This window comes from Strix uralensis, chromosome 4 (assembly GCF_047716275.1).
Source record: "Strix uralensis isolate ZFMK-TIS-50842 chromosome 4, bStrUra1, whole genome shotgun sequence".
Classification (NCBI taxonomy): Eukaryota; Metazoa; Chordata; class Aves; order Strigiformes; family Strigidae; genus Strix; species Strix uralensis.
Genome location: NC_133975.1, coordinates 97,643,468 through 97,667,180, shown reverse-complemented (window position 1 = coordinate 97,667,180; position 23,713 = coordinate 97,643,468). Strand labels below are relative to the sequence as shown.

At 36.6% G+C, this 23,713-nt stretch overlaps 1 protein-coding gene across 1 annotated transcript in view; it reads right to left on the bottom strand.

The window, feature by feature from the left end:
- AVEN (apoptosis and caspase activation inhibitor) overlaps positions 1-23,713 on the bottom strand; it is a 103,756-nt gene that overhangs the window by 64,499 nt on the left and 15,544 nt on the right. The window contains exon 2 of the mRNA XM_074868154.1: positions 14,791-14,971. Within this exon, the coding sequence (XP_074724255.1) occupies positions 14,791-14,971 (181 nt within the window). The remainder of the gene's footprint in view (positions 1-14,790; positions 14,972-23,713) is intronic.

The following is a 23,713-nucleotide window of genomic DNA, read 5'->3' as shown; positions in this document are numbered from 1 at the left end:
AAGAGACATCTTCCAGAAAGCCAAATTGACCAATATTAGTTGTATTCATACCCTGTTGTTGTGGAATAAACAGGCAGAGCCAGGTCAGGCAAAACCAGTTTATAGCTACAGGAGAAAATACACAGTGACAGACATTCAGCCCTCTATCAATACAAACTCTGACTTAAAACAAAAGCACGAGGGCTTATATACATTTATGGCAGATAGAAACTGCTTTGTGAAGAGGCCTGATATGGCAAAGAAGCATGTGCAGAGAAGAAAGCTTTGTTACAGCAGATGTAACTGGGTGCTTCTGGTAACTCAAAACCTGCAGCCCTACAGCCCTGACTTACATCTGTTCAGCTCATCCTTCTCTTTTGCTTGTGATGCTGCTGGTCCTTGATCAATTTTTAGGTCCAGCAAGGCCTGCCTCCACCTTTTAAACCTAAATTTACCAAATCCTTTATCAGCTCTTCCATTCTTTTTTTTCCCAAGATTGACATCAAGCACACGGGCCTACATTTACCTAACTCATTTCATTTGATAGCATTTTTTCAATATTCAAGACAGACATTCTTTGGTCTTCTTCAACATTCCTGCAATTATGAGATATTAAAAATACCCGTTTGTATAGTCTGCCCAGTTGAGCAGTATTGATGCTTTACAAGGAATTCAACTTGCTACCCCCTTACTATATACTTATATATCAAACAGTGGTGAAGTCAGCAAGCTTGCTGAAAATATTAAAGTTACAGAAAAGCGAATCCTTTACAGGACCCCAATACCTTTCAACAGTTTTGAACTGACACCATCTCTAAATATTAATTTACCAATTCTGCAGATTACAAACAAGGAAGAAAGAAGCACATCACTTGGGAAAGGTCACATCAGATCGAATCAGAGGCTCCATATAGTCCCAAATTCTGCACAACAGTGCCCAAGAGCATAAGTCTAGGGAAGCCTGAGAACAGGGCACACACACAGGGACACTTCCTCAGAAATATTCTGCCAGCCTCTAGCTATTTGTAGTTCAGGGATTTCTTGACCCAGAGATGATGTCTTATTCATAACATAACCTTCAAAGTATTTTTCCAGTTGTTTTTTGAACCTGCACAAAATGTAAGCTTCCACAAGATCCTGTGTCAAACTTCCATATTTAATTATGAGTTACATCAAGAAATACCTTGTTTTGAATTTGCTGCCAGCCAGCTTCATTCAGTACTCCCTACTTCTTGCACTACAAGAGACAATAATAATTTCTTATTCACCATATCCACCCTTCCATGATTTTACAGACATCTACACCATACTGTTCTCAGTCATCTGTCTTTGAGGCTGAAGACCTCTATTCTACTCTACTCATACCATCCTCAGCCATACCTCGAATGTAAATTCTTCCATACTGTTAGTCATCCTGCTGCCCTTTGCTGTACCTTTTCAGTACTACTGTTTCCTTGTGGAGCCCCTGGGATCCGAATCAGAAAAAGCTACATGATATGCCTGTGTCACCCGTTTGTAAAGCGACACCTTAATGTGTTTTCTGATTTGTTCTCTGTTCTTCTCCTAATTTCTAGGGTTCTTTTGCTTTCAACTAGTGAGTAGTAACAATCACCTCAGATGTCTTTAAATGTGATACGGGACTATTTCCACATACACACACACACACCAGGTACATCACTTAATCTTCATCTGCACTGAGTTTAATCTGTCATTTGTGTGTTTTTTCTGCAACTCTCTACAGTCCTCAGGCTATACAGAATTAGAGGGGAATTAAGATGCACACTTTTAACAGTGAAGGTAACAGCACATCAGATCAATCCAAGAGCCCAGTGGGACAACCTTTCAAAAGCTCTGGGGGACTCTGTCACTGAAATTGTTTAAACCAAGACTGACAATAGCTTTTGACAGTAGCTATATTAAGAGATTTGCCCTAATTCAACCAATAACTGGTTCATAACTTTTTTTTTGTTATGACTGCTCATGTTATCCAGAAAAGTTCACCTGATCACAAACAGCTTCTTTGGCTTTGTAATTTATGAATTTTACTGGCTATGCTGGGGTTAACCTTCCATGTACAATTACTTACTAGAGAGAACCTGGTCCACCGTTCTTCAAGTCAGTAGAGGATTTGAGTTGTGGAGAGAAAAACCAGCAAGTTTCACTTCCTCAAATTCACCCCAAACCTTACTGAAACTGATTTTTTATGTTTGCTATTTCACATGTTTTGCAAGTTAAAAAATGAAGGAACTGTAATTCAAACATGTTTGTTGGTAGTATTTTACCTCTAACTTCCAAAAGCAAATAATGGAAAATATTGTGCCACCTAACTATTAAAATTATATAAATTTTTACAAGTGTCACAAGGAGAGGAGGAAATGGAACCATTTCTAAGTTTAGCAGTGCCAAGCTGTCAGAATTCAGACACAGAAAAACAGACTCTAGAAAAAGTAATTTTCTTAAACACCTATACATACTCTCCTTAATAGGCTGTTCAAGAATTCTTTTACCTATTGTAATGTAAATTAGATAAATCATCCCTAATGCCATTATGTGGACGTCATCTCTTCCTGACTGATATCGTAGGTGTACGCTATCACTGTCACCAAAATATACCTTGTCCATGTTATATTCTCCCTGGATTAAACTACTGTGCTTTCCTTTCATGATTAAATGAATTCTAGTCACACAAAATTACATTCTCAGTGTAGTTGTTCAATGCCTCAGTTTTCAAAAATGCATTACAGCAGCTTTTTATCATATAGTATAGCTTGCTCAGCAAGTTATTTTTGTAACAGAACAAACTTATTTCACAAGTCTTTTTTGAATGAAATAATTTCAATTTACAACCAGCCTGGGAGATTGACAGACTTCAGGAATATAGCTCAGATTATTTTTTCTAGATACTTAGAAAAAAATCATTGTCTATAGCATCCATCACCACCGTAAAGCATTTGCAATTGTGAGGTAAAAATTCTTACATCTCTCTGCAGCTTTATTAAATTAAAAAATGTCCTTCGGGGTTTTTTTTTATTCATGCAAAAATTTAGATCATAAATACTCTTTCCCTCTACCGAGCAAGTCTGTAAACACAGGTCTTTAATTCATACTCCAATTTTACTTCGCAAAGGGGTTCCACTGTTCACTTCCTCTGTTTCCTATAACCACCACAGCAGTAGAAAATGGTAGTATGTTAAAATACTTTAAGGTAGAAAGGTTTGCAAAAAGACAACCCCCAAGAACTGTTATATGACTCTACTATTAATAAAGGAACAGCCAAAAGAAAATTGTTAAAGTTCAGAGGAACAGATATGATAAACTGAAGTACTGACACTAAAATAATCACTAGGGGTTTTGTTGCTTTGTTGTTGTTTTTTTTTTTAATATGAAGATAACATGACCAAACCAAACACTTTGGAGATTTAAAATGCTTTGTCTCTAGTTAAATATTACTTTACACAGAGATATTTATAAAGATCAATTTTCTCTGACAAGCTAAAGTGTGCTTGCAAGTTACAGGTATGAGATCTGATGCTTCCAGATTACATTTCTACGAGTTAATTTAGTCATCTCATGTAGCAATTTTCCTCAAGTGACTAGATTGTTCTTCTCAGAAATTTCTACTCCTCCTTCTTTCTCTTCCTCCTCCTCTCTTTTCATATTCAAATACAACTCAGAGAAATAAAGTTGTCTGCGGGATAGAAAGAGGATATATAAAAATAAGAGTAAGCAAACACTTAAGGCATTATGAAATGAACAACAGAAAAAAGGTAAAAGAAGAGGCAAACAGAATCATGTGGAGTTACAGAACACAGAATTTAAAGCAACAGAGACTGTAATCTCTTATTTGCATTTGAGAATTGTCTTGCTGTCAATATTCTAACTGCAAATGTACATTAAGATAAATCAGAAGTAGGCATCTGGATTTAATCCAATACATATGCATGCTACCACTGAAAAAGGAGCTCTTGCTTCCTTCTTCCCTTACTACGACCAATACCAATCCTAGTATTTCCCTGATTCCCCAAGATCTTTCCCTTCTCACCAGCTGTTCCATTTCAAGTTCCTGCCAACTTTTTTATACCATTCATGCAGTCAAATCAGGCAACTAGATCCGTATCTGGTGGTGGGCCAAATTCATAATATCACAGAAGTGTCTTTCAAACTTACTTCTTCAGAAAACGGGAGTGATCTTAACTTGTTATCAAAGGCAAAATATAAAGCAACTTCAAATTCATTACATTTTTATAGATAAGAACTCCACAGCTGCATAACAAACAGAACAACAAAATCAAACACTCCATAAAATCAAGAGAAGCAGAGACATGCAAGAAACAAAGCACAGACATCCACTAGGCTCCTCCTATGAACGTACAAAAGGAAGAGAAAATCCAAAATAAATTACAGCTGCTTTCAGCAGAATTCATGTTTTAGTAGTGACTGACATGATGGCTAAAGCAATTAATAATTACATCTACAATTGCTTAGAGATGAAAAACATCATCAAATGAAGTCAATTCAGCTGGTAACAGCTACAGGTTTTTTTTCTCTGGTATTTAATGCATGGGAGCAGGGCAAGTCAATACAAGTCCACTTTTTGCAGCTGGAACAAGCAATGTTAGCCAGTCCATTTTTGGGCAAATGAAAGTATTTTGTTACTTGGGGTAAAAGTCAGTTTCTCCCCTTACATGGAAGTTATCTTTTGCACCCACTCCCATTTGAAGTGACAGGTGACACTGGAAGATGAAAGGGAACATGCAAACACCTTTGACTCTCACTGTTGCGCCAGTGGCACCATGTCCCCTTCAAACAGATTAAATAAAACCACTAGTAAGTACTGGATACAATTCCTTGTCAATTTTTGTCCTAGGGGTAACATAGTCCTGAAAAGGGCACCTGAAAAGTGCAGCAAATATATTGCTTTCTTAAACGGAAAAGCATGCTTTTCAAGTGAGAAGGTAAAAGGGAAGTGTATAAAAATTAACCATGTCTGAGACAGAGTGAGAGATGGAGAGAGAATGAATGCTCCAGGCCTTAAGAAAGACTTCTGGAATAATTAACAAGCACCTACAACTTGCTCCCTGCATACAACAAAGGTGACAAGGAGCAGGGTTTGTTGATTTTTCAGGAGACAGATCAAGTTAGTAGTCTCTGAAGTAACGTGCAGAGACCTGTGACAGTTGGCAATGCTGAAGGTCCCAGACTATAAAGACTTTCTCAAAGGATCCCATTTGCATTTTAGAGGTTTTGTTCCAGGTTGATGGATGACTTATCCCCCAAAATGCAGCATAGTATTATGTGGAAAACCTGGATAATGAACAAAGGACAGCAATGACGTCTTTAGACTAACCTAATATTGTTGGGTTGGGTAAGCTGTTTCAATTCCCAGTCATTTTCAAACTAATTGCCCCCACCCCCAGGGCCCAAAGACACATCGTGACAAAGCCCTGTGCAGACAGCAAGATACTCAAGTGAGATGTAGTTACTGGCTTTCAGAATGAGTCTGTCTTCCAATCAGATAGGGTAGCAACATGCATTAAGAAATATATCTACATGAGAAATTCAAAACATCTTTTTTGAATATTCTTTGCCTTTGAAGGCTGTTTGCCTCTTCAGTTAAGCACAACTTCTGTCTTGCTAGTGTCACTCTTATTTCTGTGTCTAAGGACTTCAGTTAAGAAGTGGGTTAGCCCAAAGCAAATCTTATGTTATAAAAGCCATTTGTCATCTGTCACGCTGAACTCTATCTTCTAACAACTTCAGAAACATAAAGTACACCTAGAGGAAAAAATAACTCTAACAAGACTCCATCAGTAAAGAAACCAGGGCAAAAGTGCCATTTTCCATTATAACCACTTTGGTACACTTCCTTGGGCATCAGAAATGTGACGATGAAGACTACAAACAGGGTATCTTTTCCTGAAAGAGTACAAATTGTATAGACTTTCTCTCTGGGACTATTACCCTTGCACCCCCCTAGCACTTTATTTACTCAGAAAAATCTAACCCAGTCTACCTCCTATTACCACTGAACTGTCAAAATAAAATACTTAGTTTTCCAATACCTCCATTCTACCAGCATTTTCCCACCAGAAAGTTAACCAAGTGTCTCAAATGAAAATTTCTTTGCTACAAATAATTACAATTATGGCCTCTAGCCTTTATGACACAAAAATGAGCAGAATATCATCCTATTAAAGCACTCCCATCTTGAATTAGTTCTTCCACCCTGTTCCCTTACATTTTGTAGCTAGCTGATACACACTTTCAGTGACACATTTTCTGCATGTTGAAGCACACGCACATATTCAGGAAGAAAATACCACATTATCACTGGCTGTTTTCAGTCAAGAGCTTAAAAAGAAATAGAGAGAGTATGATCGGCTTCACAATCCAAATTATCTGCAGCATATTCAGAAATACCACGCTTTATAAACTGAGATGATGAGTGTGTACTGTCAAAGGAAGGTCATCTGATTCACATTCCAGTAAAGGTTGAAAATGAGTCAGAACCGAAGAAAACATAATTCCTCCCCACTCGCACTCTATTCTGTCCCTCAAACATGCTTTTTATTAAACGAGTTTCTAGTTCACAATTTTACACATGCAGAGAGTTTGGTTTGCAAGCAAAGACAACAGGCCGGAAGAGTTCCCTTAAGGGTGGAACAGACAGTTAATACAACTCTTGTTTGGAAACAAAGACTTTGGCAAGGCTCAATATGCCTTTGACATTCTTCATGAAAATTACTTAAATCTAGGCAAAAAATAAGCCCTTTAGGAAAAAAAAAAAAAAACCACAAACCAAAAACCAACAAATCTTTTAAGTGGTCAGAAGAGCCATCTTCCTACACAACAACCAGAAATGCCAAAGATGTCACTCCCAGGAGAGCTGAGAGCGAACAATAGGCAAGAGAACACAAAATAGAAGAGCCAACATGTGATTTGGATAGGTACAAAAATATGGGGTGGGGGAAGGATCGAGAAAATGTAGACTAGAAGTTGGATGTAGGAACTGGGAACTCTTGACCAATAGGATGAGATCAGGGAAAGAACAATGGCAAAATTAATAGCTGTGACTCAGAAAGCATTAAAAGGAAAAGGAGAAGGACTAGGAGAGCCCAAGCCATCAGTAGCAAACATGAGGAGGAATTCGAGAACCACAAATAGGATAAGAAGAAAAGAGGAGCTGCAACTGAGATTAAGGAAGAAATAGGCACTCTGTGTCCTTTAGAGCACTGCTTACTTCACAGCCCTTCTTTCACTCTAAAACCAATGTTTAGAAGTAGCACTGCTCCCTGCAAACAAACTTCTGAGAATCTTGCTAGAAGAATAGGTCTGACAGTCTCTGCTGATGGTGGTTCACATGGAGTCTGATCACAACACTGCTTTGGAGCATCCGTCAATGAACAAGGAAACATTCCTATCAGTTATTTTGTTTATCAACTGATACTAGGAATAAATTTATCCTTATGAGAAATAGAACAGTAAATGAAGTCTGACTTCTGCAATTAAACCAACCTGCTACACCCGATACTCTTATCATCCTTACCATAAACAAAAAATTTGGGGTTTATAGAATTTTATAAAATTTCTATTTTTTATTTCTTTCTCTCATGTAGGCTGCTGAGAGATGGACCAAAAGTATTACAATTAAGACAAACACAGCTCCTCCAAATCAATCATCATCTTTTAATATTACCATAGAAGTAATATCTACTAATGTCATTATTGGAAAAGAAACAATACTTCGCGGGCAAGCAAAAGAAAGTCCCTGCTCTAAAAAGCAGGTGATTTAACAACAGCTCAGGACCCTGCTCCAAAAAGCTTACGGTCGAATTTAGGTGATTGAACAGTGGTTCAGAATCATAAGTATAAAAAGGAATCCAAAAGAAAAGATTAAAATCAATCAAAAGTAATATACAGCAACAAGGAATATCACAAAGTTCATGGAGTAAAAAGAAAATTTGAAAGAAGGGGGAAAGGCAGAAAATAAGTTAAAAGGAGTAAAAATAGAAGAAAGGGAACAGGAATGTAGTGACAATAACATACTGAATTTTGAAAATGAAGACTGGAATACTAATGTACTGTCTGAGTACAAGACTCAGAGTAATTAATTTTTGGTTAGGGGATTTCACTGGCAGGAAAGTCAGAGATGACACTGTGGCAAAAATCTTAATGACCAACATGAGGCCTAGTCAGACAGAACTGGTTTTAGGGGTATTACAGAAACAAAGCACATGATTAAACAAGAGAAACAGTGAATCAGGTGAGCAGACATTTTTATCTAGCTCTCAAGCCTACAAATTCAAGTAGCAGACATGACAACAGCAAGACAGGAATAAAGACAAATTCTTTCACATTTAAACTTACTAATTTGTGATTTCATAACCTAAACATACTTAAACACAATTCAGCAGAAATACTGTCAATATATAGTAACAGCAAAAAATTAAGGCCCAAGATTAGAGAAGGATGTTGGTCAGAAAACTTTATAAATCCAGAAATCTGAAACTTAACAAAGAAATAAGTGCAATCAAGGTGTGAAAAATTAAAAAAAACGGGAAAAAGCTTACCACAGTGATTTTAATGGGAACAAAATTTAACCCCTTCAGTCTGTGAATCTTACTCTATTCAATTCTAAATCATAAAGCATACAAACCTGTCTGAAACTCTGAAACCTTTCAGAATTTTCTTTTATTACTTACCATTAGTTTTGCAGTACTATCACTAACACATACATGGTCACATAGTTCTAAGATAACAGAATGTTAAAATGAAAATAAGAAATGTTATCCTACATTTATACGCATTCAAGTCATGGAATCACATTATACTTCTATACTTCAATCATACAGTTTTAGTTACATTTTAGATAAAACTCAGGAGGAAAAAAGGCACAGATATGAAAGTATATATAATGAGCACAGATTACCTATTACAGGAAAATACATTTATCAAGAAAATGTAATTAATACTTAAAATCTGGCACTTCCTATTTTTAGTTCAGTCAAAAAAAAAAAAAGGACAGCTTGTCTGATTAGAACAAAAAAGATGAATTTCTGTAATGTTAGGAACAGTTCAGGAGGAAGCAGTGAGCAGATGGAGAACCAGCTTCCACTGATGCCAAGTCCTGTGATTTTACTGCAAATCTTTATTGTGGAAGGTTTTTTTTTCCTGTTTGTTTGGGAAAGTTACTTTGGCTAGGGAGGAGAGAGGGAGAGGGGGAGAGGCTGCATTTTTGCTGATTTCAGATACCTACAGGTATATAAACCAGCAGTATCTCTCAGGTCTATCAACAAGTCCAAAGCTGCAGAGCACCCAGGGCATAACTGTCACAACTAAAACCTTTGCAAGTGAAAAAGAGACCATTTGGATAAAGAGTCTCCACAGATGGAAAATGGTATCTAGCGCACAACCATCAAAAAGGAAAGTAAACTTCTGATGTGCTGGAATAGGGCTAGAAGGAGATGTGGGAGAGGAAAGCACGTCAGGGAAGCTCAGAGAATGTTTATGGAATGAGGTAGCAAAAAAAGAACACGAGGAAATATGCAAATGAAGTACATGCCCTTAATTGTTTATTTCAGGAGTGCATATACTAGGAATATTCAAGTGACCTATTACCAATCCTTAGTTGCGACAGTGTAATCTTCTTTCAAGACCAGTAACCTGGTACTAATATTTTAAAGCTGTTGATAAGTAATAAGAAGTAAACAATACCTCTATGTTCTACACAGAGCTCATGTCACCTGGTGAACAGAAAGGATATGAAGTTTTGCATCTGTTGACTTTCTGACCAAAGAAGATGCACTAGTTGAAAACACATTCCACACACAGTCATAAAGACATGCAAAAAATAATTAAAAAATACTTCTCACTATTTTTTGCACAGAGCAATAATGCTTTCAGAGCTGATAAACAACAGTTCTTCATTAGTCTAGATATCTCAATGGTACAAGAAACAAAGATGCAGAAACAGAGTCCTATGGACACATGTGGACAGAAATAATTTCAAGTAACAGACATACAAAATGAAACGTAGTAGATGTTGGCAAATACCACTGGAAAGTGGGACCCCTTATATATACAGTAATCCAAATCAACAATAAGGCAGTTCTGTAAAGAAAAGTGATTTTCTGCTATTCTCTAGAATTTTAAAACTCAAAGGATTCTTTTTTAGCATCCAAACAATGCCCTGCCTTTGCCATTCTTTTTGTTTGAGCAGAATTAGCATCGAAAATAAGAAAACTCATTTACTCTTCACTGTACTTTTTTTTTTTTTTTCAAATCTCAGATTGAAAAATTGAAGGAAAGCCTATTTTTAACACAAGCCTTGTCCTACAAGTTAATCTGTTCAGCTTTTCCAAGACAGTCAATCGTCTTCTGTATACTGCTAATTCTCATGTATGTATCGATCATGAAATGACAAAAATGCAGCAATATATTGCAATGGGGGTATCAAAATTAAACAGAGAGGCCCAAAAAGCAAGAGGTTAAAAAAACCCAAAGCAACAGGGTTTTAGGGAACAGAAAGTAACTGCTACCTCACAATTGCTATACTTACTGTTCATTACTGTTATGCTCCACTGACTGCTCTTTTTATTCCACATTTTGTATTGCATTCAAGTGCCTACAGAAATTATACATAGTCTTACAATATCAAAACCATTCTGCCAGTTGTGGTTGATCTACACAGCATTTCTCTTTCTTACCCTTTAAGGCCATCAGAATTATGCTGCCATGGCCAAAAAAACAAACGGGAAAAAATTCATGTCCAAAATTACACATTTTCATCTTGACAATCATATCCTGCAACTCCGCACACTGTTATTGAGGCATGTATGTTGGCAGCTTTTGGCTGCTGTACTGGTAATTCCTACCACATTTAAAGGAAAGTGATTGGGTCCCTGGATACATTTTGATCAGCTCTGTAATGAGATTTTAAAAGCGTATTTTTAAACCTAAAGTGTCTATTCACAGCCAAAAACCTAATGAAGGACTTAAATCTATTTTGGGACACTTAACCCTCATCAGTCAAAAAATGAGGGCAGCTCTTCAAACATGGCAAGATTCTTCTAGCAAAGTAAGGCTATCCTATCACTTCCACTTCTCTTGTTCTTTACGCTTCAACAGTATTTTTACTAAATTGATTCAAGACATATTCCCCCAAGGCTTCACAATGGACTTGTAGTTTACATCAGCTAGACATCAAAAGCAAAACAGAAAAGTTTGCTTTGCTATATTCAAGGCTAATTAAATATATATATAAAATGCCAAAAAAAAAAAAGGAAAGAAACAGACTTATCACCCTACTTTACACACAAATATAATAAGCCCTAACAAAGAAGCTCTGTCAGGCTAGTGACATCAGCTGTTATCAAAGCCACCTGGCAGTTCTTTCTTAAAACTATTTTCAGCTGCTTTTTTAACTATTCAGTCTGAAATTTTCCATGTCAATTGTCCGCTTCAGGTAGTTTTTCTTCACCCTCGCCTCACCACCACCTTTCAAAAAAAGTCAGAGAATGGCTGGCACATTTTTCTACCGTGAAAGGACCTGAGAAGAAAGCCCTTGCAAGTTCTTCCTTTGAAAAACCGTAATCACTTTCCTGCCCTGAATCAGTAACTTGAAATCAGGCTGAACAATGTCTTCCAATGAGAGACATACACTCTGCTCATTTTGTGAAAAATCTGACCTGATTTGACCAAGCTACAAGCTTCTAGAAATCAGAGTTTGTAGATATTTTTTGGCAAGATCTGCTGCAGCTTAACAACCAATCACCAAACAGTCCATCCTCAGTGACCTCTTGTATGTCATCTCAACATGCAACGCAACTGAATTAAGTTTCCTCTAACCTTTGGTTATGAGTGAAGAGCCAGATATTCACTGTAAGAGAAGTCTTCATTTAACAGGCATTAGGTACAACACTGAAGAAGTGGTGTCACCTTGAATATTTCTGCAACCTCACCTATGCCGATATCCCTACCATAGTTGAAAACAGTAGCCTGTCACTTCATATTGTTGGGTAACTGAGTAGGATTTAGGGTATACTGACAGGGCATGTGGAGTGAAGATGGAGAAGACAGCTTGTAGTGGAGACTAGAAATGGAAGCTTGAAAGAACAAACTGGAATTGACTACAAGTGGGAAGAAACTAAGAGGAACACAAGAAGAAGATGTGGTAGTGGATGAGATTAAAATTAAGACAAATGAGCAATCCTAGGCAGAACAACTCAGAACTGGGAATGACCAGGACTGGATAGAGCAAGGGACAGAATATTCTGACAGAGTTGGATTTCAGTGAATATATGTGGAAGGGAGTTGGCTCACAACAAAAGACTGAGAAAAGACACACCACCAGGAATCGGGAGCACAGACAACAAGAAAAATCAACAGAAGCAAAGGAGAGTGAGAAGAATTAGTAGGCAGGCAAAGGCTGACAGCAGAGAGACAAGGTGCAGTCAGAGATGGTCTGGGACCAGTCAGGCCTAAATATTTGATTGAAAAGACAGAATCAGTGCTGCACTGGAGACTGGCTTGAGGCAGGGACAAGCTGGAAGTACAGGGAAAAAAAATTTTGAAAAAAAGCATGTGTCTTGAGAAGCTATTGAAAAACATAAAGTACCCTAAAGACTTCTCATCCTCTGCAAATATCTGCAAACCCCTTCCTCCCTCTCTCAGAAAAAATATCCCACTTTCCTTTACTACTGATAAAAATACAGTATAAACACCCATAACTCTTGTTACTTTCTTAATTTAAGCAACAATAATGTTCATGTACTAGTTTTAAAAGCTCCAATCCTGCTAATTATCAACATGACACCAATATCACAGAATATTAGTTTTCTCATTTTGTTATGTTTTGGTTGATTTTAACTGAAAATTACATGTAGAAGCACATTTACAAAACAAATACCAAGCTTGGAACTTTAATTCCTTGGACATCAGGAATTCCTCCATTTAACTCTGTCTATTAGCATTAATTCTGTCTTTATTACTACATTATCCCAAACTATTTTTTCTACCCTATCTCATTCAATTTACAGGATATTTTCTGGGAATAAATCCAAGTTGCATCTTGAAGGATGGCATTCTCCTTAAAGACCCTGCTTTCAATATCATGGACCTAAATGTTACATAGGAGAACAGGTTTTTAATCTGAGCTTCTGCCAAAGGATTCTTAACTGGCTGCATTAATTACATTGCTGTGTATTAACAGTAAATTGCAAGACCTTTCCAAGCTTTTGCATTCATGAAAAATGACACTTTAACTCCATTCCCTCTCCAGTACTCCCCTAACTGCTTGTTGCAATTGAATTGGATCCATTGTGAAACTTCAGAATGCTAAACAGCAATATACTAACAGAAGTCAAAATTATAAAATAAAGCAGAGATGCAAGCTTCTTCTCAGACCACTAGAAATAAAGATAACTGCATTCTCAGCTTTCGCACATAAGCCAAAGAAACCATATAAAGAAACTCCCCAATACACACTGCTTTATGTGACTTCAATAAATCTGCATTATTGTTTAGAAGATACTTTCTTCCTCCTATGAAAGTACTTTATTTCATTGCTGTTTCTTACCAATTTGTTTTAATGTCAAGAACAGTCATAATATATCTTAAAATAAAGCACTCTTTAAATGAAAGATTTACAATTTTTAACTAGTAAGAATACTAACTAACAGGATTTTCATTTTAGTCATTAAGAGAATCTACAGAGTATAATAAATGGGTTGGTAATAACTGTATTGGAGTATAACTTACCAAAAATGAAAATTAGTAGAAATATTTAGTATTTCCTTATAGACTCAGTTCAAAAATACTATTCATCAGAACATTTTAAAGATATTCGGAAGGCTAAGTATAGAGATATTAAAGTTTGTTTTAAAAAGCTGAACCATGGCAACATGAAGCTCAAGGTAGGTCTCTTGATTTAAAAAGCTTTGAGTTGTGATATCTACTTTGCTCTCCAGGCTATGTTACCTATCCAGCTCTGAGGTCCATACCAGGCATGTGGACTCCAACGATGTTTGCCATGCAACAATACCATTCAGAGAAGTCAATACATATCTCATGATCCTATGATTAAGACTGGAAATTTAGGCCCAATTCTGCAATGTTCATGCAAAACTGAACTTCAGAAATTGATTTTGGCACAGAGAAAGAAAGATCTGATCCTTGTTTCTTTGCTGTAGATAATTTCTAACTTACCCCTCCAAGTTGTGGCTGAAAAATCCAGTTATTTAGATTTGAGAGATTTCAGAGCTTCCAAGTTGCTCAAAAAAACCCTGTAATACATTGTTTGCAGCTTTTTACTGAATGGTATTCCAACACAATGGCACATCAAGAGTTTCTAAAATAATTTCAGGTAACTGTTTTTTGTGCAACTGCCTATACTATTCACGTATAGCTAAAAAAATAAGATCTAGTACAGCCTATCCCTCCACGTCCTCCTTCTATTATCTCCTTTGAAGAGGGGAAAACAACTGAGCTTTATTTTCAGGAGAGTAACCCTTGCTATTCATACACACATCTGTACAGTGCTGATTACAAATCTTTGTCAAAACAAACAACAGCAAGCAGCTGTTTGACTGCTTTGCTGTGTTTAGCCATACTAGCAACCTTCTTTGTTTTCTGGAAAAATGGGCTGCTCCCATGGAGACTTTGAACACTCCTAAATACATCAATGGCAGACTTAGAGGCAGATAGGAATGGTATTCTAGGGTCCTGTTTCATCATCAAGGACAACAGCCAGAAAAGCAGTAATGTTTCAAAATGAAAAACTAAAAAACTATCTATAGAGCAGAAAATGCTTACCTGCTGAGCTAAGCAAAACACTGAAGTCTGTTCCTCTCTGTGATTCCCCATATTCACTCCGTCCCTCTTTTTCTGTATCCTCATAGCGGCTCCAGTTGGAAAAAATCTTTCTTCTTGAATACCTTGTCAGTTCTTCCTTCTCTTCTTCCTTTCGTGATTCAGTATCATCATCCTCTTCTACCTGTGACATTTAAATGGACAGTTAATCCACTGCAACTCAATAGCATTTTGTTCTGTATTTAAACAGTCTCAGTTTAAGTACAAACTCTAACACACAGAAAGACAAATCAGCCTGGATCCTGGTCAAAATTTTAGATCAGGTGCTACCATCTTCCTGAACTGTATGTAATACATCAATAGTATAATTAAAAGCACCTAGTGAGGCTTCAGTTCTTACAGAGGTCAAGCAGTGACACTGATGCAAGTTCCACTGGTTTCCCTCCTATTCTGGAAGCCCATAACGAACACCTTCCTTCCTGAAACGGAGAGTAATGTGTAGGGAGCAGAACTGAGAATTTAATCACAATATCTCCGTCCAAGTGTTGCAGTGATACAGATGATAACTGAAACAACTGATGTTTGTAGAGCAGAATAGGAAGAAGATAACAAATACTGCAGAAAAACATCCGAAAGGGTGATCTATGTAAGAGTTTCCATTATAACCAACTACAGGGTCTTAACTCAAGTAATATGGATAAATTCATCAAATTATTTCCTTCATGACAGCCATTTTATGGAAACATACATGAAAAAATTAAATAGACTGCTGGCAGTCAATCTACTAGCCCAAAGTCTTGAAAAGCTGTAGGGTCAAAAGAACTCATTGCAGAGTCAGCTTAAGACACAACCAAAATAGGCATTTGCCACAAGTAGTCAACAGCCATGGAAAAATCTCCCCTCCCTTGAATCCTCTGTATCAACAGAGCTCTCCTCTCCCAGAGCTTGGGGTTCAGCTGGAATGACTATCGGTTCAGAAAACAGAAAGGTTTGCTTCCTGGAGGAAGGAGCACTCAACAGGCAAGAGGAGAACTGAGAACAACCAGAAAGGTTCTGCACAAGATACTTTTTGCAGAGGTCTAAAGCTCTGAAGAGATTGGAGTAAGGGAGTCAAGAAAGAAGAGATACCCACTGTGTCTGCTCCCAAACATTCCTGCTGACAGCTCCGCTCTCTCTTCTCTCCTTTACTCCATCCTTTCACAAACCACAGTGTGCTGCCACCATAAAATTAAACTTTACTGTCCCAACAAATAAGTATATTCTTCATAATCACAGCAGTGAAATTCAAATTTATCTACACTGCTGTAAAGCTTAAAGCCATCTCCATTCGGTCTAAAATAATTTAAAAAGCAAGCTACCTTTTGGTAAGTCATTACATATCCATAAGCCAAAGCATTCTTACAGCTCACCACCAGACACTGGCTTTAAGGAGGACCTTGGCTTTGACAGTTTAAAACAAATGTAATCCTGAAATAAATGTGAAGAGCAATTATTTATGCTTAAAAATACCCCCTTGTAAGTGAAGAGCTGCAACATCTTGTTCAGAAAGATTACTGAAATCTCTAGTAGTTACTGTGTTTCTAAAACATTAGGGTTTTTATAAGCACATACTGTGGACTTACATAGTGGTACAACATTGGATAACCTGGTAAAAACAACTGCACAAAGCCACTATCAGGAACAAACCACCATCACTTCATTAACTTGTTTTATAATCGGTGAGTTACTTTCATAGGTCAAGAAAGGACATAGGGCCATGCAACTCATGTTTTAGACTGGTTTTAGAAATCCATCGTGAAGAAGGCTTAACTAGTCTGCAGAAAATTTTGTAGTTACATTTTGGCTCAGCTAGACAAAGACAAACTGTTTAAGATTTTCATGTTCCTTTAGCGTCCAATTACACAACAGAAAAAACCCCTATCAACACCAAATAACTCCCTGTTGCATACCAAATACTGTATTTGGTATTGTACATCAAGTACATCACAAAAACAAGACCGACACAGACAAAAAAGCAGGAAGTAGCAGTTTGTGGACAGTGGAGCATTACTACTCCTTAGTTCTGAAAAAAATATTAAAAATGACCAGAAGTAGCTGTGAAGCCTGTTTCACGGCTTTTACACAAATATCCACTGAAAGGCAAAGCATCTTCAAACACAGTTGTGAGAGTTAGGTTCTCCCATGTTTGATGTCTGGACTGCCCAGCATATCATACAAGTAGAACTAGAATAATGACTTCCCAAGAAAAATAATCCACCAATCCTCATAAACAAGCTTCTTTCAGCAGTGTTTGAGAGATGTGGTAAGGAACAGCATGAAGGAATAGTAAATCATCGAAGATCTTAAAAACATATTAAAAGCTGTCATAATTATACAAATATATTCCCAGTTGTCAAAGAGCTAAGAAGGAAAATATTCTGTGCGAATTTTAGGTAAATTCTCTCTACTTTCTATTAATCAGATAAATATACTAAAATGGCTGCTGCGGACAAATGGTTGTTTGCATGAGCAAGGGGATAAAGTCACAACTCTGTATTACTGGGGACTGATCCAGAGCTATAGTTTCCACAGAACAAAGGCCAAATCCACTTATATCAACATAAGAACTAATTTGTTTCTCCTCAGTTCGTCTCCTATAAATTGAATGGTTTGCTATAATCCAGCAAACCTAGTGAAATTCTGTGCTCAAAATAACTTGGAGTTGATAGAATTCACAAGTGAAAGCAAGATAGATTTATGTTGTGCTTTGCTTTTGCTTTTAAGAAAATATCAGAATCACCTTGGGCAACTATGGTGTTACATATAATTACTTACTATATGTTTAAAGGATTCAGTCCTTTCAGCTGTCAACATAAACAAAACAGGAGTATCACTTTCTTATTTTAACAGGCTTCCAGTAAACTAACATGGATTCAAATGTTTTCTCTTAAACTGGACTAAATTCTTTTTCACATTCTGTTATTAGCTATATTATACAACACACCTCAAGGAAATTTCATTTCTTAGAAGTAAAATTGTTAACTTGAACTTTAAGAAATAAACCACAAATTCTCACGAGTGTTAATAGCAGTTGTGCAGCTTGGCTCCCCAAGTACTGTCCTGAGGTTTACTTCTGAAATGAGTAAACTTCAAATACATTTCCAATAAATATTTAATGGAAAATTTTACATGATGCACTGCCGTGCTACAAGATAAAACTGCAAATAATCACATTTGAATATTCAACATTCAAACAACTTAAAGATGAGTCTTCGGCATTAAAATTATCAAATACATAAAAAAACCTCTGATCAGTGAAGAGATTAATTTGCTTCTACCATCTCACCTGAGACTGCTACCTTCTAAAATAACAGCCTCAGAAACACATAAACACAAATTTTCATTACTTTCATCTTAGCTGGCTATTCAGCTAGACTATATGCTGCTACCATTGTCATCGTATCTTACTAAAAATGAGTGTTAATCAGTACAGAGCAAACATCTGTCCTATGTGTAATGAAGTAAAATAGCTTCCCTCCTGCCCCATCCTCAAATAACAAAAGATACAAGCTGAAACAAATTTTAAAAGTCAACGCAAATATAACCTTTAAAACAGTATTACTCAGGTAAGGAGAAAAACTTATGCCTTTAAACAGTATTGAACTACATCTACACATTACTGCTCAGTGGTATAACACACCGTGATACCACAGGAGGTATAGTATTTATCTGTTGTGCCTCTGTTTCAGATAGTATTACATGCATTACCATTTGCACATTTCATTGAAATTTTGAAAGTGGGGAAAGCATGCAAAAGTCCATTTGAACAAAACCAGGAAACCTTCAGGCTGTTTTGCCTATCAGAACAAAAGAATATACACAGTGTTCTGCCTAAACACCAAGTTAATCAAAATCATTCACACAATAGTGAAAGAGCCCAGCTCTCCTGCAGAGCAGCTTGCATGATTTGGGGTCTTCCACCAAGGAATGTATTTTCATCCTTTACCAGAGCCTATGACTCTGCTTCCCTTCTGAAGGAAAGCAAAATGGATAGCACACATGACCCCAATCTACAGTCTCTACCACAGCAAAAGGCTATTTCAGTATACCCTCCTTTAGACACTAATTCTGCATACAGGGTCGGGGACGGTATGGTATTGAGAAAAAACAGGAAAGCAGGCTTTCTGTTTGACTTTTCTTACAGACAAGAACATTTTGACGCACATGGTTCAGAATGAAGGTGTCAAAATGAAGTAAACATTGTTCTGAACAGGCAATTTCCCCTGGGGTCATCCTTCTGCACTTCCCTGGAACCCAGAGTGGTTTGGACTAAACCAAGGCTGAAGTACACAATGAAGAAAGTGCAACAGTGACCTCTTACATCCTGCTTCAATTACTCAACCACTCTTCACTGTAAGCACAGTCAATCCTAGCATGTTAAGCATACGTGTGCACTCAACAAGAATTGTCAAATTCACAGCCCTTTAAAAAAAAAAACCAACTAAAAATGCATTAGAAGTCAGAGCTTCCATTAAGACTTTCTAAACTTTTTATTACCCTTAAGAAGCCATGGGATTAAGGCTTACAGCCCTCTTCCTGCTCAGTTCTATTAACTCTGTAAGAAAAGTTTAAAACATTTAATCTTTGTCAGTACTCAGAATATTCTATAGTGTCTGGGAGGAACACAGAAACAACACACGTTCAGCTTGCCTTTCTCTGGGCAAACTGCCCTTCCCCATTATGTAGGTATCATGCATTATTAGACTTCTATTCTTGTTTATTTTGTAGTATTTCTCCCAATTTTCTTCCTTCGAATGTCACTTTACAGACATATAAAAACACAGTCTGCATTTTTTTGTTAATCTGATAGAAAGAGCAGAGTTATTTTTCTCCTTCACCTTCTTCCCAAATTTATACAATAACCTTTTCATTTTATCTTTCCAATTATATTGATCAAGTACTACTTTTCCCCTTTTCGACTGCATCTTTTGTATTACTGTTTTGAATGTTACACCTCTCAAAACCATACACATTTCCTTAATCTTTTCCATTCTTTAATAAGGACACTTACCTACAATACCCCAGACATCCTGCATGTCCACACAGAGTCCACAATAAATAGTTAGCCACTGTGAGGCATAGACTCCCTACATTTGCTGCTTTCCCAGCCAGCAACAGCACACACCAATTCCCTGAGTAAACTTGTCTTGATTCCCTCTTACCTTCTTAGAAAGTGCTGTAAGGCCATGGCCAAGTGCCATGACATTCAGGTTTATCTGTCTCATTCCCAGTTTCTCTTCTCATCAGGGGAAAAGGCTAGCAAGACAAAATGAAAATATCCTATGGGTTGAATCTGAGCTAGACTATTAGCTGCATCATAAATGGGCATGTATCTTTTCCTCATTTCTATTTAAAATAGCGAGGTGTCTGTGCAGAGACAATTTCTCCTCTCCTCATCCCAAGTTGAGCAGCATCTGTTACAGTAAATTCTCACACATGGAATTTGTAAGTCATAGGGTCAAAAGACCATATATAATTAAGCAACAAAGCAGTTCATAATCTCTACACTTTAAATTGTTTTGCAGAATAAAAGTTTGTACACAAAGGCTTGCGTGAGTGACAGTAAGGTAGCTTGGCTGATATTACCTATTGAGTGGTTCCTCTAGGCAGACATAAGTGGAAATGTGAAAGACTTACAGTTACATTGTAATGACTTAAAAATCCTCTTGGAAAGACATACCTGCTTTTAATTTCATGGTTCAAAGTTATTGCTGGTGTAACCGAACAGGAGCAGTTAGATTACACCAGCGATTATTTTAGCACAATATGAATACAACACAGTCTCAAAAAGATTTCATTTTTTTTGTAACAGTGCTCATTAAATGCACTTTTTTTTAATCTCAAATCCAGAAAGGTACAGGAGAATCCCCTGACAGCTTAATTTTCTCTATCACAATGATTGATAGGCTTATACCTTATGATAGTTATATATAGTATAATAATCTTCAAAAAAGTTGCTCTGATTTTCCACATTCACCTAATTACTACCCCTAGATATATGTCCCTCTTCTCTGTCTTGTAAGTAATTAGAGATTTATTAACATTAAATCTAAAGTTGGCAAAGGAACACATTATCTGATTCATTGCAGTGAAAATCTAATGGGCTCTCTAAAAGACGAACTGTGTAGTATATTAAAGAAAAATAGTATATTCAGAATTATGGCAAATGAAAGAAGTGCATTTTTAAACATATTTCTTAGATTACTGCTATTATTTTACAAAAGACAAAGTACTAGTGCAATTTTATTGATACTGATGCAAGTCTGTAAGTGTTTAGAATCAAGATGTCCTTACATACAAGAAATAATACAGAACATTATCTTTATGAAGTTGCCTAGACAGACAGCTGAAATTCAGTGACAGAGTTTGAAACACAATTCACAATGGTATAGACAAACAGGAATTTAGTTTTAAAAATAAAAAATAAAAAGAAGTACCAATAGTGAATTAACAAGGTAAATATGTCTGTCAGTATATTATATACATACTCCACTATCTGGGAAAATCCCATGAAGCATGACAACACATTGTTCTGTCTACCTAGGAATAATAACAATACATTTCTGTACAGAGAAAAAAGAGCAGGTTAGAACAATATAAAAAGGTCAGTATGAAGTAAGAGTGGAATACAATCCCCCAGACTACTCTTATTTAGTACTCTTAAACTAGATTTTAGAAAAGTAAATTAAAGGTTTGTAAATTTCCCTGAAAAATAAGATTTTCCTAATGCAGTGACACCATAAGATAACATAGCTTCTTTCAGAGACAGAAAATAATATTTTGTAATAATACTCAGCAACGCCTGCCAAAAACTGAGCTGTTAGCATATCTATACTGAATTGTTTTCAATAGACATCATATTCACAAGTCTAACCACAATAACAGTGAAAAAGATAATAATCTTGTCCGCCAAATTATTTTGCTTCAAAGTTCCTGCTTATTGTATCTGAGATGCAAATAATTGGAACTGATTAAAAACTTCAAATGAAAGAGACTGTTTTCTAATTACTATTTAACTGAAAAACACCACCTCTAAAAATATTCTTTGCACTCAGTAAATTTATAACATGATCAAGCGCCAGGAGGCTACAAGTCGTACTTCATCTTTCTCACAGATCATTATTAATATTTCCACAAGCTATAGCCATATTTTGTATGAATCTTATGCCTCACTGAATTGGAACAGCCTCTATTAGGAGCTAAAGCTCTCCCTTAGACTCACTGAGACAGGGAAAAAAAAATAAGCCCCACGGGCAAACAGCTTGGTTATTTTGTTTGCAACTACTGATTTAAATGGCAGGCTATCTTCTCTTTCAAAGAACTAGAAAATAAACCATAAATTCTGATGCTCACTTTCCACTGCTATCTCAAAAATACCTCTGTAACCTGCTAGTACACAATTAGCTGCATGGTCCTTCAAATGGGTGGTTTACAGGGGCAAAATGAACCAACCTCTCTATTACACACCACTGAAGTTTTTACTGAAGCTTCTAAAGATCCAGTCTGAAAACTGTTGAGGCATAGATAAAATAAAATTAATAACCATGCAATGTATGTTCACAGGAGGAAAGCCTCAAAAGCTCTATTCTCTAACATTAGAGGTAGACCTGCGAACTTGGTAAAGCCTGTCAAGTAAGCATTTATTTCGGAAACTGCGTATGTCAAGACTTTGCTCATTAGATACAGGATTTTCCAAACTACAAAGCCATCGGCTAAAATCTAGCTCTACTCATTTACATTAAAACTCCAGACTGAAGGATATTTGATGGGCTATGTTGTCAGAATAGTGTAATTATAAACTCAGCACTCATTCTGCACTAATTAGGAAACTCAGTAGAGAATCAACAAGCTGCAGTAACTGTGGTAGTCCTTTGCCTCCCTTCCCCAAGGCTGAGCCATGCTGTGAGCAAAGAGCCTGTAGGAAGCTTGTCCAGCTGCTGTCTATAGATAGAGACACTTGATTTTCTAAACTTGCCAAGCCAATACATTTCCACGAACAGAAAATCAACTCTATTTTTTTTCTTTAGTTCAGTGGAAATGATTATATGAAAGTTACTGGCAACTATGCAAACTCATCAAGCAATTTATACAAAATTGTCACATGGACCTTCACAAAACCTGGCAGATCTTTTACCTTCAAAATGACAGTAACTTAAGAAAGCTGAATGTTTTTCTTACAAACACTCAGTCAAAAATATGAGTGCAAACATAAAATAGGAGTCTCTGACTTGACACAAATAACAGGTTTCAAGAAAACCTTACAAAGTAAGTATATTGCCACAAAGATTATAGCATTTTCAGCTAGATTACTGATTGTTCCTACGTATAAGATGTATTTGCCAAAGTCAGGTAGTTTCTACATTGCATACATATGGATTCACATATGTGAATGCTGTATGTCATATTCGAAAACCAAATTATACTTAGTATTCTGGATAGGTTAAGGAAAATTTCTACAGAAAGTTATTTGTTCTTACCAAACCTGCCGTTCCTAAATAGAAGTATCCTGAGCTGCATTAAAGATTGACTGTATTCAGAGATCAATTCAATTCTTATGTCAAGTATTATAGAATAATCCAAGCTGAATGGGATTGCAAGAGGTCATCTTATCCAACCACCCACGCAAAATAAGGTCTCAACTGAAATCAGACCAAACAGGGTGGAGCTTTTTCCACTCTTGGCTTGAAAACCTCCAATGGTATACCTGATTCTTAGTGTTTCGTTTTGCTGTTTTATTCTAGCACTTCTAAAATTGCAAAAGCAGTTGTTTTAACAGCTTTAACAGTAACTTGTAAAGAACACACATGAGGAGTTCTGTAACATCAAGGAATCAGTTTATTGAGGGTATATATTCACCTCAACGGTTCAATAACAGACTTTTTAAAGT